Below are 12,496 nucleotides of genomic sequence, written 5' to 3'. Positions count from 1 at the left end.
AACTATAATAATAACGATAATACATTGCATTTATATGGCGCCTCTCCTATCTGAGCTGCCCGTCTAAGACGGGTTGAATTCTAAGTAATCGACGATCTCAATATTAACGTTTGCTGTGCACCATGCAATGCATATGTCTCTGTTATATGCCATTTCGTATGTGATTCATAAAAGCAGCATTCGTACGTGTGATGTGTCATATGCTAGAGTGACAAATGCAATGGATGTGTCTCTATTTTAATCCATTTGGTAAGGGGATCCGTGAAAGCAGTGTCAATGTTTATGATGTGCCACCTGTTGGAATGACAAATGTAATGCATATGTCTCTGTTATATGCCACTTGGTGTGGGATTCATAATAGCAGTGTTAATGTTTGAGATGAGCCAACTGTTGAAATCACAAATCCAAACATGTCTCTTTTATTTGCCATTTGATGCGCCATCTGTTGGAATGACAAATGAAACCTATGTCTCTGTTATATACCATTTGTTAGGGGACTTGTAACAGCAGTGTTAGTTTGTAATGTGCCATCTGTTGGAATGACAAATTAACTTTTTTCCCGCTAGTGGCTGCAGACCCCTTCGTTTAGCTTGTGTGTTTTGCTGCACATTTGGGGTTCGGGAGGTCCTCATAAACTGACCGAGCATCAGAAGCCAAACTCGGGATTTTGTGTCCTCTGACAGGGCACTTTGCCGTTGTCACGGTCCATTATCACGTTATTATCGCTGGTGTTACAAACTGAGGCACAAGGCAGTCCCTAAAATTCCCACTAGAGGGAGACATACCATTACACTCCAGCCGGCTCTGAATGCACACACGTTGCTAATCGCCGAGTCCTCCTAATTCCAGTGACTACTCCAGATATGATGCGGCACCACCACCGTACTGTCTTGCAGAAAGGAGACTGGGGTCCAAAGCCTGCCCCCACCCATATCCCCCGAGGATCATCTGGAGACTGCAAAGTGGTGCCAGGAGAAAGTGCAGTTAGGCAGCACAGGATGGTGGGCTGTAGGCGATAGAGGAGAGTAAGGGCAGCGCCAAGGACCAATGGTGGTAGATGAACAAGGAAGACTGCAAGGTGGAGATCAGGGAGGAGGTGAGACTGGCGCTGGGTGGCAGTGGAGAGAGCTGGGCAACTACAGCAGAAGTAGTAAGGGTGACAGCAAGAAGGGTGCCTGGTGTGACAACTAGACAGACGAAGGAGGAAAAGGAAACCTGGTGGTGAAATGAGGAAATACAGGAGAGTATACAGAGGAAGAGGATGGCAAAGAAGAAGTGGGATAGTCAGAGAGATGCAGAAAGTAGACAAGAGTACAAGGAGATAAGGCGCAAGGTGAAGAGAGAGGTGGAGAAGGCTAAAGAAAAGGAGTATAATGAGTTGTATGAGAGGTTGGACACTAAGGAGGGAGAAAAGGACCGGTGGGCTACAGAGAGGGGCCGAGCTGAGAAGATGAGCAGCAGGTTAGGGTGATAAAAAATAAAAATGGAAACGTACTCACAAGAGAGGAGAGGGTGTTGAGCAGATGAAAAAAGTACTTTGAGAGGCTGATGAATGAAGAGAACGAGAGAGAGAAGGTTAGATGATGTGGAGATAGTGAATCAGGAAGTGCAACGGATTAGCAAGGAGGAAGTAAGGACAGCGATGAAGAGGATGAAGAATGGAAAAGCTGTTGGTCCAGATGACATACCTGTGAAAACATGGAGGTGTTTCGGAGAGATGGCAGTGGAGTTTTTAACCAGATTGTTTAATGGAATCTTGGAAAGCGAGAGGATGCCTGAGGAGTGGAGAAGATGAGTACTGGTGGGCCGATATTTAAGAATAAGGGGGATGTGCAGGACTGCAGTAACTACAGGAGAATAAAATCGATGAGCCACAGCATGAAGTTATGAGAGAGTAGTGGAAGATCAGTTAAGGAGTGAGGTGATGATGAGTGAGCAGCAGGATGGTTTCATGGCAAGAAAGAGCACCACAGATGAGATGTTTGCTCCAAGTGTCTTGACGGATAAGTAGAGAGAAGGCCAGGAGTAGTCACGTTGTATCTTTGTGGACCTGGAGAAAGCATATGACAGGGTGACTGAGAGGAGCTGTGGTGTTGTATGAGGAAGTCGGGAGTGGCAGAGAAGTACGTAAGAGTTGTACAGGATATGTAAGAAGGAAGTGTGACCGTGGTGAGGTCTGCGGTAGGATTACATCAAGGATCGGCTCGGAGCCCTTTCTTATTGTCAATGGTGATGGACAGGCTGACAGATGAGATTACACAGGAGTCCCTGTGGACTGTGATGTTCGCTGATGACAGTGTGTTCTGTAGGTTGAGGAGACCCTGGAGAGGTGGAGACATGAGAGGTCAGTAGGACCGCCAGGACAGAATACATGTGTGTGAATGAGAGGGAGGTCACTGGAAAGGTGAGGATGAGGGGAGTAGAGATGGCGAAGGTGGATGAGATTAAATACTTGGGATCAACAGTACAGAGTAATGGGGATTGTGGAAGAGAAGTGAAGAAGAGAGAGCAGGCAGGGTGGAGTGGGTGGAGAAGAGTGACAGGAGTGATTTGTGACAGACGGGTATCAGCAAGAGTGACAGGGAAGGTCTACATGATGGTACTGAGGCCAGCTGTGTTATATGGGCTATATACACGGTGGCACAGGCAGCAGAGTTAAAGATGCTAAGATTGGCATTGGGTGTGACGAGGATGGACAGGATTAGAAATGAGGACATTAGAGGGTCAGCTCAAGTGGGACGGTTGGGAGACAAACTCAGAGAGGCGAGATGGCGTTGGTTTGGGGAGATGCTGGGTATATTGGGAGAAGGGTGTTTAAGATTGAGGTGCCAGGCCTAAGAGGTTTACGGATGTGATGAGAGAGGAGAGGCAGGTGTGACAGAACAAGATGACGAGGACAGGAAGATATGGAAAATGATGATCTGCTGTGGCGACCACTAATGCAAGAAGAAGAGCCGTTATCATCATCATCATCTCCTGGTAGTTCTTGATGTGGCGTTTGTGCAGAACCATATCCAGTTTACTGCCACTAATCATGTTTGGGTACCATAAGCTGTGACTCAGTTTGTAGGTTTTTGCAGTGTATGGCAGTAAAGACCCCAAGGTGACTCAAGCATCAGGCTAATGGTCAGTCATATCCTTCATGTTTTATTGATGCCTCAGATTCTGTGCTGGCAGCACTCTGTGTGGTCAGCATGGCATTTCCTTTTGTAAGTCGGGTACATCAGCTCAAAATGTGTTCAAGATCTCACCCACCTTTGTCAGCTCCAAGCTGTCTCCGCTAGCTCTGGTTGAGCCACTCACAGGACAGCGACGTGGCGCACACTCTTTGCCAGCCCAGCCTCATTCCCCATTGCCGAGTTCTCAAAATTTTCCCATCCCCAAAACCAAACAAGAGGGTGACCACAACCAGCACATCCACTCTAGTGACTATTGGCTGAAGTGTCACCTTTTGTCACCCATTATCATTTTGTGGTTTCTTTGTTATCTGTAATGTGTTGTTAAGGGGAGGTTGCAATTAAAACTTAAATATGGCTACTTAAAATTACAAAACACAATTACAGGCTCAGAAGTGCAACAAGCAAGTTGACCAACGTTAAGGCCAAAAGACATTTTCCTGTAGTGGCAGGCAAGTGTGAAAGGCTGCAGTCCTCCAGGCCCCAAAGCTCCACCACATAATTAAACTGGCATTGGATGAATGAAAGAAAGAATTTACAGGCAATACTGTAAAGTGAAAAAGAAAGTCTCATCTTCTGTAAGATCCCTGGTCTGCAGCCCTCCCAGTCCACCACTATGAGGTCTCAGGCTGGGCGGTCTGGTGGGATTAGTAAACCTCAAGAGCTACCGGCTCAGGCCCTCGCTATACTTTAGGACGTGACCGCCAGAGTACACCCGCCCCTCTGATGGACTGCAACTTACGCTGCTCCTCATCCTCATCCTCATCACTTAGGCAGCAATGAGCATTTCAATTCACTTTACTGATACGACTCTTTCAAGCTACGTATTTAAGTGAATCAAGATAAATGCAGAATCAATCAATTCATACATAATTAAAAATATACTGATAAGTCAAATCATATGACATTGCTCTACTTCAAGGCACAAAGCAGGACAACACAATTAAAATGTAGAATTTAAAATAAGAAAATATGTTAAAGAAGCCAAACTGGACTAGAAGTGTGCACTCAGCATGAAGAACCGTAAAGGGCCAGTAAAAGAGACACGCTGTCAATGAGCCGTAGAGAAGTGTGTGAGAAAGCTGAAATTAAACAGTATTATTTTTTATATGCCTCAAGTTTGTTAAATGTACAAAGGGTCATAAACTGAATATTGTTTAAAATGCTCTCTTTAAAACATTTCTAATAAACAAGCAATTAATCCTTTCTAATTACTGGATTGTACTCCTATGATGAACAAGAGGACCACAAGCGGCGGGAGGCTTGTCCGCTAGGAATGATTTGGTTCAGAGTTCAACAAATCAGAAGTGAAGTGAATAAGGATGAAGAATTCAGACAGGCGGTACACGTGTGCATGTATGTGCTTTACCCATCTAGCCGCTAACATCACTCACGTGTGCACTCGCTTTGAGCACCGCCGACTCGGTTGGAGGATACGCATGACTCACAGAAATCCGTCATTCACGAATAGCTGTCACTCTGTGCCAAGGCCTGCACCGTTAACCACAGGACCCACACCTTTGTGCCATCTGGGCCTCATCATACACCCCCAGCCTTGGCATCTAGGCCTGCAGAGTGGCTCACTATAGTCATCTTTACCATTTGCGCTCACAGTCATATGAATGGGCAGTTTGTTCAGGTTGTCACTACAAAGACAATGCTACAGCAGCACACTTCCTTTCACAGCCAGACTCCGAGTGTGCACTCCTTCAGAAGTTTATTGTGCTGCAAGTTCACAAAATAAAAGATCAACAAATTTCTCTAAGAAAAGTCAACTGCAAGGGGAAAATAATAATAATAATAATAATCACAGTCAAATTAAACAAAAGGGGGAAGGAAAAAAAAAAAAGCAGCCAACCCCACCAATGCCTCGAGGCTTCATGTGCCAGGGTGGTGTTGGTCTGGGCGTCTCCAGGTCTGGGTGGCGTCCCTTCAAGGTCCATGAAAGAAGTGGCAGAGCATGCAGGGTTGAGAGCACGTGGACAGTCATGACGAGGGCACAAGGGTCCGCTAAGGTGCCATCCAGAATGGAATGTGTTGCTGTTTAGTCCGCTGTGACCGGGAAGAGCAGCGGAACCCAGAATTCCATGCCTGTCCAAAACTACTTGCGCTTTTACTGTTGCTGTAATCGTCCTCTTCATCGGAAGAGTCCCCGGAGTACGCCACGAGCCCGACTCCTTTCAAGGAGGTCTTCATTCTCTTGACAGGATGATCTGAAAAAGAGAAAGAAAAGAAACACACACCCCAATATAGTGCCCCCCCACCCCAAATCCAAAATGAATGTTGCATTTAAATGAGAGAAGAAAACAAAAGTTAATTCAATAGAGGCACCACGTTGGCGGTTACAGGAGGAGGAGGAGGAGGAGGGGTGGAAAGATTCCGTCCAGTGATGGCCAAGAAGCACAAAGATATCACCAGCCCCATCCACACCACCGTCGAGGGTCCATGAGAATCATGTAAAGAGACAAAAGAGAGAGAGAGAGAGAGAAAAAAAAAACACAAAAGAGAGAAGAGCAACATTAGACAGGCACAAGGCACAAACGTCACATCTGCGGCCGGGACGAGCGCACTTGACAAGGTCACTTCCACAAGTACACTCCACTGTCACCTTAGTTGGACAAGGCAGACTCCCATCCAAAATGGCAGGAGCAATTGGGAGGAATTTCAAAAATCTGTAGCATCAACAGGCAAAAAGGTGGGAAGGGGGCTGGGGAGAGAGAAAAAGCACACGTACCTAATTTGCAGAGAGACTAAAAGGGTGATAGACAAGGGGCACTCACCGAGGGAAAGCAGGCCTGCCAAGGAGCTCAGGGACCTCACACAGAAAGTGAGACACTACAAAGATGGCACAGGGCCCCCTCCACATGCGGTACTGGGGCTGGACTACATGGAGCCTGATGTGTCCATTACTCAAAATGATCTGCAAAAACCTGGCTGTATCTGTTTCACAGCTAGCCAGCCACAAAGAGCCATGCTATGAGAAAGCCACCGCCTGTGATTTATACTAAAAGTGGCGTGTTAGTCACGTCAAAAGGATCTTGGGAAGTTAGGGCTTCAGTATACCTGAAAATACTTTATATAAAAAAAGTCACTTCACTTGCACGGCTACTCCTATCTTTACAGGGCTCTCTGTTGACTCACAGGTTCCACTATAGGCACAGCCTCATCGATGGGGCAACACTGAGCTTGACTGTGTGCCAGTGCCCTCACTAAGAATGGACAAGGCATCAATAAGAACCGCTTTCGGTTTCACTGATGAACAAGACTTCTACTGGTGCCTGTAGGACTTTCTACAAGTCTCAACTCACCCAAGGGTGGGATCGTAGCTCTCCTTTCCTCCATCTCTGTTCTGGAGCCATTGACTGGTACTGGTGGTGGTGGCATAAGCTGTCTGCTTTAGTAGGGGAATAAAAAAAAAAAAGAAGCTGATTATAACACACAATAGCAGGGACAGGCTAAGCAGTTAAGCTTCAAAATTCAACAGGCCAGTTGTACAAAATGCCATGTGCAAGACCAGTTGGGCGACAACTGGTAAAGATACAAGCTGGCTGCTCCCCATTCACTTTGTTACTAGATTCTGGTGCTAGTGAAGGAAATAAGCTGGACCTCAGTGTGCCCACCTGCTGAAGCAACCACCCTTCTAGAACTACACCAGGCCTCTTGCGCTGGTGGGGCAGAAAAAAAATGGACTTGGAAATCCACTTACCTGTCGCGCTCTGTCAGCAGGGCGGTGCCACTACTCTGAGGTGGTCCTGACTCACTGGAGCTGTCCATGGAGAAGCCTGTACCTAAATTAGTCATATGAATGGGTCCATGCTATGAGCAGAAAAACACAGTTGCATTAGCTCAAATACTGCACTGGTGGCTGCCCCTCGCCTTCCCCGATCTTAAAATTTGACTATGCATTGCGGCAGGTTGAGCAACTTTGGAATCAAGTGCTAGAGAACTTGCGCAATTATATAATGCACACTGGCAAAGAGTTTGAAACACCACAGGACACTGGGAAATGGAGGCTGGCAAGATGAGGTTTCCTTTTAGTGATGTAAATGAAACAACTTACCGTTGTGTCAAGGGCACCGTACCAATTCACGGGTTACTGCTTGGCTACCAGAAGAATTACCAAAACTAAGGCTAGCTCAGGGTCTAGCATGCCACGGTTAGACAAATCCCATAATGTTCACTATCTGGAAAATGTCACATGTGTTGGATACATATCTCTGTTCACATGCATCTGCTCAACAGCATGCAAAGCTGTGCTGTTTCAACTGCTATTTTACACAAGTGGGTCCCGGGAAAACGGTGAAGGGCAATGTGTGCGACTGTTAATACAACAGCATCAGCTCACCTGGTAACCCAGAAGTCCTGTGCCCCTCTCATCTGGCACCTCCTCTGTGAAGCGCCTCTTCTGAGGCTGATGACCCGCTGGCTGGAGAGGCTTTGCAGGGGCAGGCACCATGTTGGGGAAACTTCCAGCTGAAAGGTGTTGCTGCAAAGGGAAAAAAAATCTCAAAATTTAAGACTCTGAAGTTAATGGCAGGATATTCTGACATTTAATGCAACATTATTGTGGTGTCTTTACACCAATCACATTTTTAAGTAAGAAAAAATAAAAAAATGTACTATATATTATCTAATAATATAATAAATATATACAATCCTAAGCCTAAAAGTGCACCGATTGTATATCACACTTTAAATCAGGCTTATTTTAAAACCTACATATACACTCACCTAACGGATTATTAGGAACACCTGTTCAATTTCTCATGAATGCAATTATCTAATCAACCAATCACATGGCAGTTGCTTCAATGCATTTAGGGGTGTGGTCCTGGTCAAGACAATCTCCTGAACTCCAAACTGAATGTCAGAATGGCAAAGAAAGGTGATTGAAGCAATTCTGAGCGTGGCATGGTTGTTGGTGCCAGACGGGCCGGTCTGAGTATTTCACAATCTGCTCAGTTACTGGGATTTTCACGCACAACCATTTCTAGGGTTTACAAAGAATGGTGTGAAAAGGGAAAAACATCCAGTATGCGGCAGTCCTGTGGGCGAAAATGCCTTGTTGATGCTAGAGGTCAGAGGAGAATGAATGGGCCGACTGATTCAAGCTGATAGAAGAGCAACTTTGACTGAAATAACCACTCGTTACAACCGAGGTATGCAGCAAAGCATTTGTGTGGTGCTATGGGTCCACAGCTCGTTGAGCAAAAGGCCATTCATTTTAAATAGATAATCACCGCACCCGAGGCGGCTTCGTGAGGGGCGTTAGCAGCAGCGGGCAGTCGTCGATGTGGGCGTTTCTCACCGTGTGCACAGGTGAGGAACTGCCCACATTCGTGATTGCTCCCGTGGCTAATGCTACAGCTGTAATGGCCCCTCACGTTTTAAAAAGAAGCGCGAGTCGGTTGTGGGGGGAAGAAAGAAACGTTCGCGGTAAAAAAAATGGAGAGAGGAGAAAGGAGATGAGGACGGAGGTTACAGGGAGCGAGGAAGCAGGCGGTGCGTGAGTGTGGTGAGCGCGCGATCGAGCGCTCGTGGGCAGCTGTATGGAAGCTGGGTGTTAGGCCAACACCTAGACGTTTGAGTTGAGGTTGCTCCCGCTGAGTGAGCAGGTAGCGGGAGTGCCTAGAGGAAAGCGACGAGCCGCAGAAGGCCGTGGAAAGGCAGCGGAAGTCGGGAGGCTTGGTGGTGGAGTCCCCAATGTGTGCGTCCTGGTCATTGGTGGACGTCAAGTCTCGGGGACTGGGATGAGTGCCATACCGGAGCCAGGGATCGGGAGGTCTCCAGTCTCATGCGTGTGTTTCAGGAGGGCAGCTGCAGAGAGCGTCTTGCCTGCTGCTTGGCCCAAACGGGATAAGCAGGTGAGACGCTAACAGAAGAGCACCGGATTTGTTGTTGGTTTTTAAGACTGCTTCCTAAAAGAAGATTTTAACCTCTGGTTTTTAAGGATGTGTTTTTTTTCTATTTATTGATTTTTAACCTCCACGTGTTCTTTTTATGGATTATTTATTTAATGAAGAACTGTGAAGAACTGCACTATTTATTTGAATACTGTTGTTGGTTTTTAATAAAAGCACTGTTTTGCACTTTTTACCTTCCCCTTGCTGGAATTATTTGCCTCCACTGCCTAGCTCACTCGGTAACATTATCGACGGTGTTGGGTTCAAGTGCTTCCAACAGCAAAGGGAGTGTGGAGCCAGAACCCACATCGTCACAATTTGTAAAGCCACAACACGCACAACCTTGAAGCGGATGGGCTACAACAGCAGAAGACCCCACCGGGTACCACTCATCTCCACTACGAATAGGAAAAAGAGGCTACAATTTGCACGAGCTCACCAAAATTGGACAGTTGAGGACTGGAAAAATGTTGCCTGGTCTGATGAGTCTCGATTTCTGTTGAGACATTCGAATGGTAGAGTCAGAACTTGGCGTAAACGGAATGAGAACATGGATCCATCATGCCTTGTTACCACTGTGCAGGCTGGTGGTGGTGGTGTAATGGTGTGGGGGATGTTTTCTTGGCACACTTTAGGCCCCTTAGTGCCAATTGGGCATCGGCTACCTGAGCATTGTTTCTGACCATGTCCATCCCTTCATGACCACCATGTACCCATCCTCTGATGGCTACTTCCAGCAGGATAATGCACCATGTCACAAAGCTCGAATCATTTCAAATTGGTTTCTTGAACATGACAAGGAGTTCACTGTACTAAAATGGCCCCCACAGTCACCAGATCTCAACCCAATAGAGCATCTTTGGGATGTGGTGGAACGGGAGCTTCGTGCCCTGGATGTGCATCCCACAAATCTCCATCAACTGCAAGATGCTATCCTATCAATATGGGCCAACATTTCTAAAGAATGCTTTCAGCACCTTGTTGAATCAATGCCACGTAGAATTAAGGCAGTTCTGAAGGCGAAAGGGGGTCAAACACTGTATTAGTATGGTGATCCTAATAATCCTTTAGGTGAGTGTACATGTTTGGTATAGTTTTTAAATTATAAACAAAAAAATATCAAGAAAGTCATGGTTTTTAGTATCAATGTATCATTATTTCAATAATTTAATCTATATTAATAAAAGGCAAAGCCCTCACTCACTCACTCACTAATTCTCCAACTTCCTGTGTAGATAGAAGGCTGAAATTTGGCAGGCTCATTCCTTACAGCTTACTTACAAAAGTTGGGCAGGTTTCATTTCGAAATTCTACGCGTAAAGGTCATAACTGGAAGGTATTTTTCTCCATTTACTGTAATGGAGTTGAGCTCGAAAGCGGGGGGGAGTTTCGTGTGACATCATCACGCCTCCCACGTAATCACGTGAACTGACTGTCAACGCAGTGCGTAGAAAACCAGGAAGACCTCCAAAACGCGCTGAAGAAAACATGCATTATATAATTGAGAAGGCAGCGAAACAATAAGAAGCGAGCGAGTGACATATACAACCATATTCATGAGTTCTGCTACTTCGGAAACAAAGCACGATGTAAACCTAAAGTTTAAATTAAGTTCATAGACAGGCTGCTGCTGGTGTTTCACATGCCCACGGGTAATGCGGGATACAAGTTTAATGAGAGGACGCAGGATAAAAATGAGAGTTTTGATCACTTTGTAACTAAGTTAAAATTGCAGGTGAAGGGCTGTATTTATGCAAATTTCTAGAGACGGTGTTTGTGGGGGATTGACAGTTAAGGCGGTGGGGGAGTCACGTCATCATCTCCCTCCCATTCATCTCATTTCACTCTGAGCTGAGCTCGCAGCTAACGCCGTCTTTCGAAGCAACTTCGTCACACTGCCACCAAATACTCACAGAAAAATCCACAAGTTAATACACACGCTCTCTCTAGAGTTTCTCCACACTGAATCCTCCAGGCACTACTTACAAAAGGTTACATTGACAATCGTGTTACATTATTTTTAAAATCTTTCCTTTTCTTAGCACAAGCACAGCTGAGAAGCTTCGATGCATGTGCTCCATAACGCGTTAAAAAATAATGCATTTAATCACACTTTGCATTACAAGCAAAGGGGAACTTTTGTCAATGCATGATTTCCTGGTACACGATTACATTGATCAGCGCATCCCGATTCATTTTACCCTCGCACCACCTTGGTTTGAGAAGAAGTATTAAAAAATATGAGGTTAACACAGAAAAACAGATCACCAATTCAATTCAATATCAATAATTGTTTTGGTAAAGCCATCCTCCTTCCATTTTATAATTTTTCCGCCACTAGACATGATTAAATGAACGGTAAAAAAGTAAGAGCGAGGCTGACTTATTTAGGCAGGCATATATATGACAGCAACACTCATGACAATGTCAATCATGTTACGTTATTATTAAAATGTTTCCTTTTCTTTTCATTACTTCTTTAACACACTACTTCTCCTGCAGTAGCGGGTATTTTGCTATATATATAATATATGAATGACCTCCAAAGAGCGCTGAGACTTTTGATATCATGAATGTGTCTGCAAAAACTGTGGTCTCCTGCCCAGCAAAAGTCGAGCAGCCAGCGCGCGGCATAGCTGTGCCGGCCTTTGAGACGCTGACTGCGCTTCTGCCTTAAGTCAAAGTGAGCACTTTTCATTTTTTTCATCCTCCCCCTGCGCTATAGCCCAGACAAGTGCAAACACGGGACCCCTTTTCTACACCGCGGCAAACTAATATTAAGGCGATTCCCATTTTCTTTTGCACGTATACGATTATGAGGTCGTCAGCTCGGATTATGAAGACACTCACAGAAGTGGAGGACTGACAGTGCCATCACAGCCGATTAATGGCGGGGACGTCTCACCAGTCTACACAAGTAGAGTCTATATATAGACTCAAACCCATTATGACAGCAGCAATCCAAGCTGTGAGAAAACAGTAAAAAGGAGGCGTGTCAGACGTTGTGGTACGTTTTCTGATGCAGCTGGACGAAAACAACTACGTGACGCTGCTGCCAAATGCACAAAACAATTACACTGACAATCATGTTATGTTATTTTTAAAATTTTTCCTTTTCTTTTTCATACCTTCTTTAACACACTACTTCTCCGCTGCGAAGCGCGGGTATTCTGCTAGTAATTCAATAAATTACATTATTCCTGATCAAGTAAACTTCTTCACAGGAACAAAATATTAACCCTTAAACCACCACATACTTGGGGGTTAATGCACCCCTGGATGCCAAATACTTTTTTGCTGCTCTTTAAGTAAACGTCACAATTCACAAAGAAAATGTGAAAATTTAAAGGAACACAGATTTTTTTTTCATGCAAAGAGCATCACAATTACTGCAACACTGATCATTTTACACACTGC

General features: G+C 45.3%; 1 protein-coding gene across 5 annotated transcripts in view; it reads right to left on the bottom strand.

Moving 5' to 3' along the window:
• Positions 1–4,868: 4,868 nt before the first annotated feature.
• The window catches only part of khdc4 (KH domain containing 4, pre-mRNA splicing factor), a 37,497-nt gene continuing 29,869 nt past the window's right edge, over positions 4,869–12,496 (bottom strand). The window contains exons 11-14 of one of the 5 annotated variants that reach the window (XM_039743343.1): positions 7,522–7,662; positions 6,883–6,992; positions 6,485–6,570; positions 4,869–5,389 (exon numbers count right to left, since the gene is read on the bottom strand). In XM_039743343.1, coding sequence (XP_039599277.1) covers positions 5,187–5,389; positions 6,485–6,570; positions 6,883–6,992; positions 7,522–7,662 — 540 coding nt within the window. In that variant the 3' untranslated portion in view covers positions 4,869–5,186. Of the gene's footprint in view, positions 5,390–6,453; positions 6,571–6,882; positions 6,993–7,521; positions 7,663–12,496 lie in introns of those variants that run through there. The other 4 variants (XM_039743362.1, XR_005632420.1, XM_039743402.1 and 1 more) reach the window with 4 other exon arrangements.

This window comes from Polypterus senegalus, chromosome 1, assembly GCF_016835505.1.
Source record: "Polypterus senegalus isolate Bchr_013 chromosome 1, ASM1683550v1, whole genome shotgun sequence".
Taxonomy (NCBI): domain Eukaryota; kingdom Metazoa; phylum Chordata; class Cladistia; order Polypteriformes; family Polypteridae; genus Polypterus; species Polypterus senegalus.
Note: the sequence above shows the minus strand (reverse complement) of the source record. Positions and strands in the feature narration are given on the sequence as shown.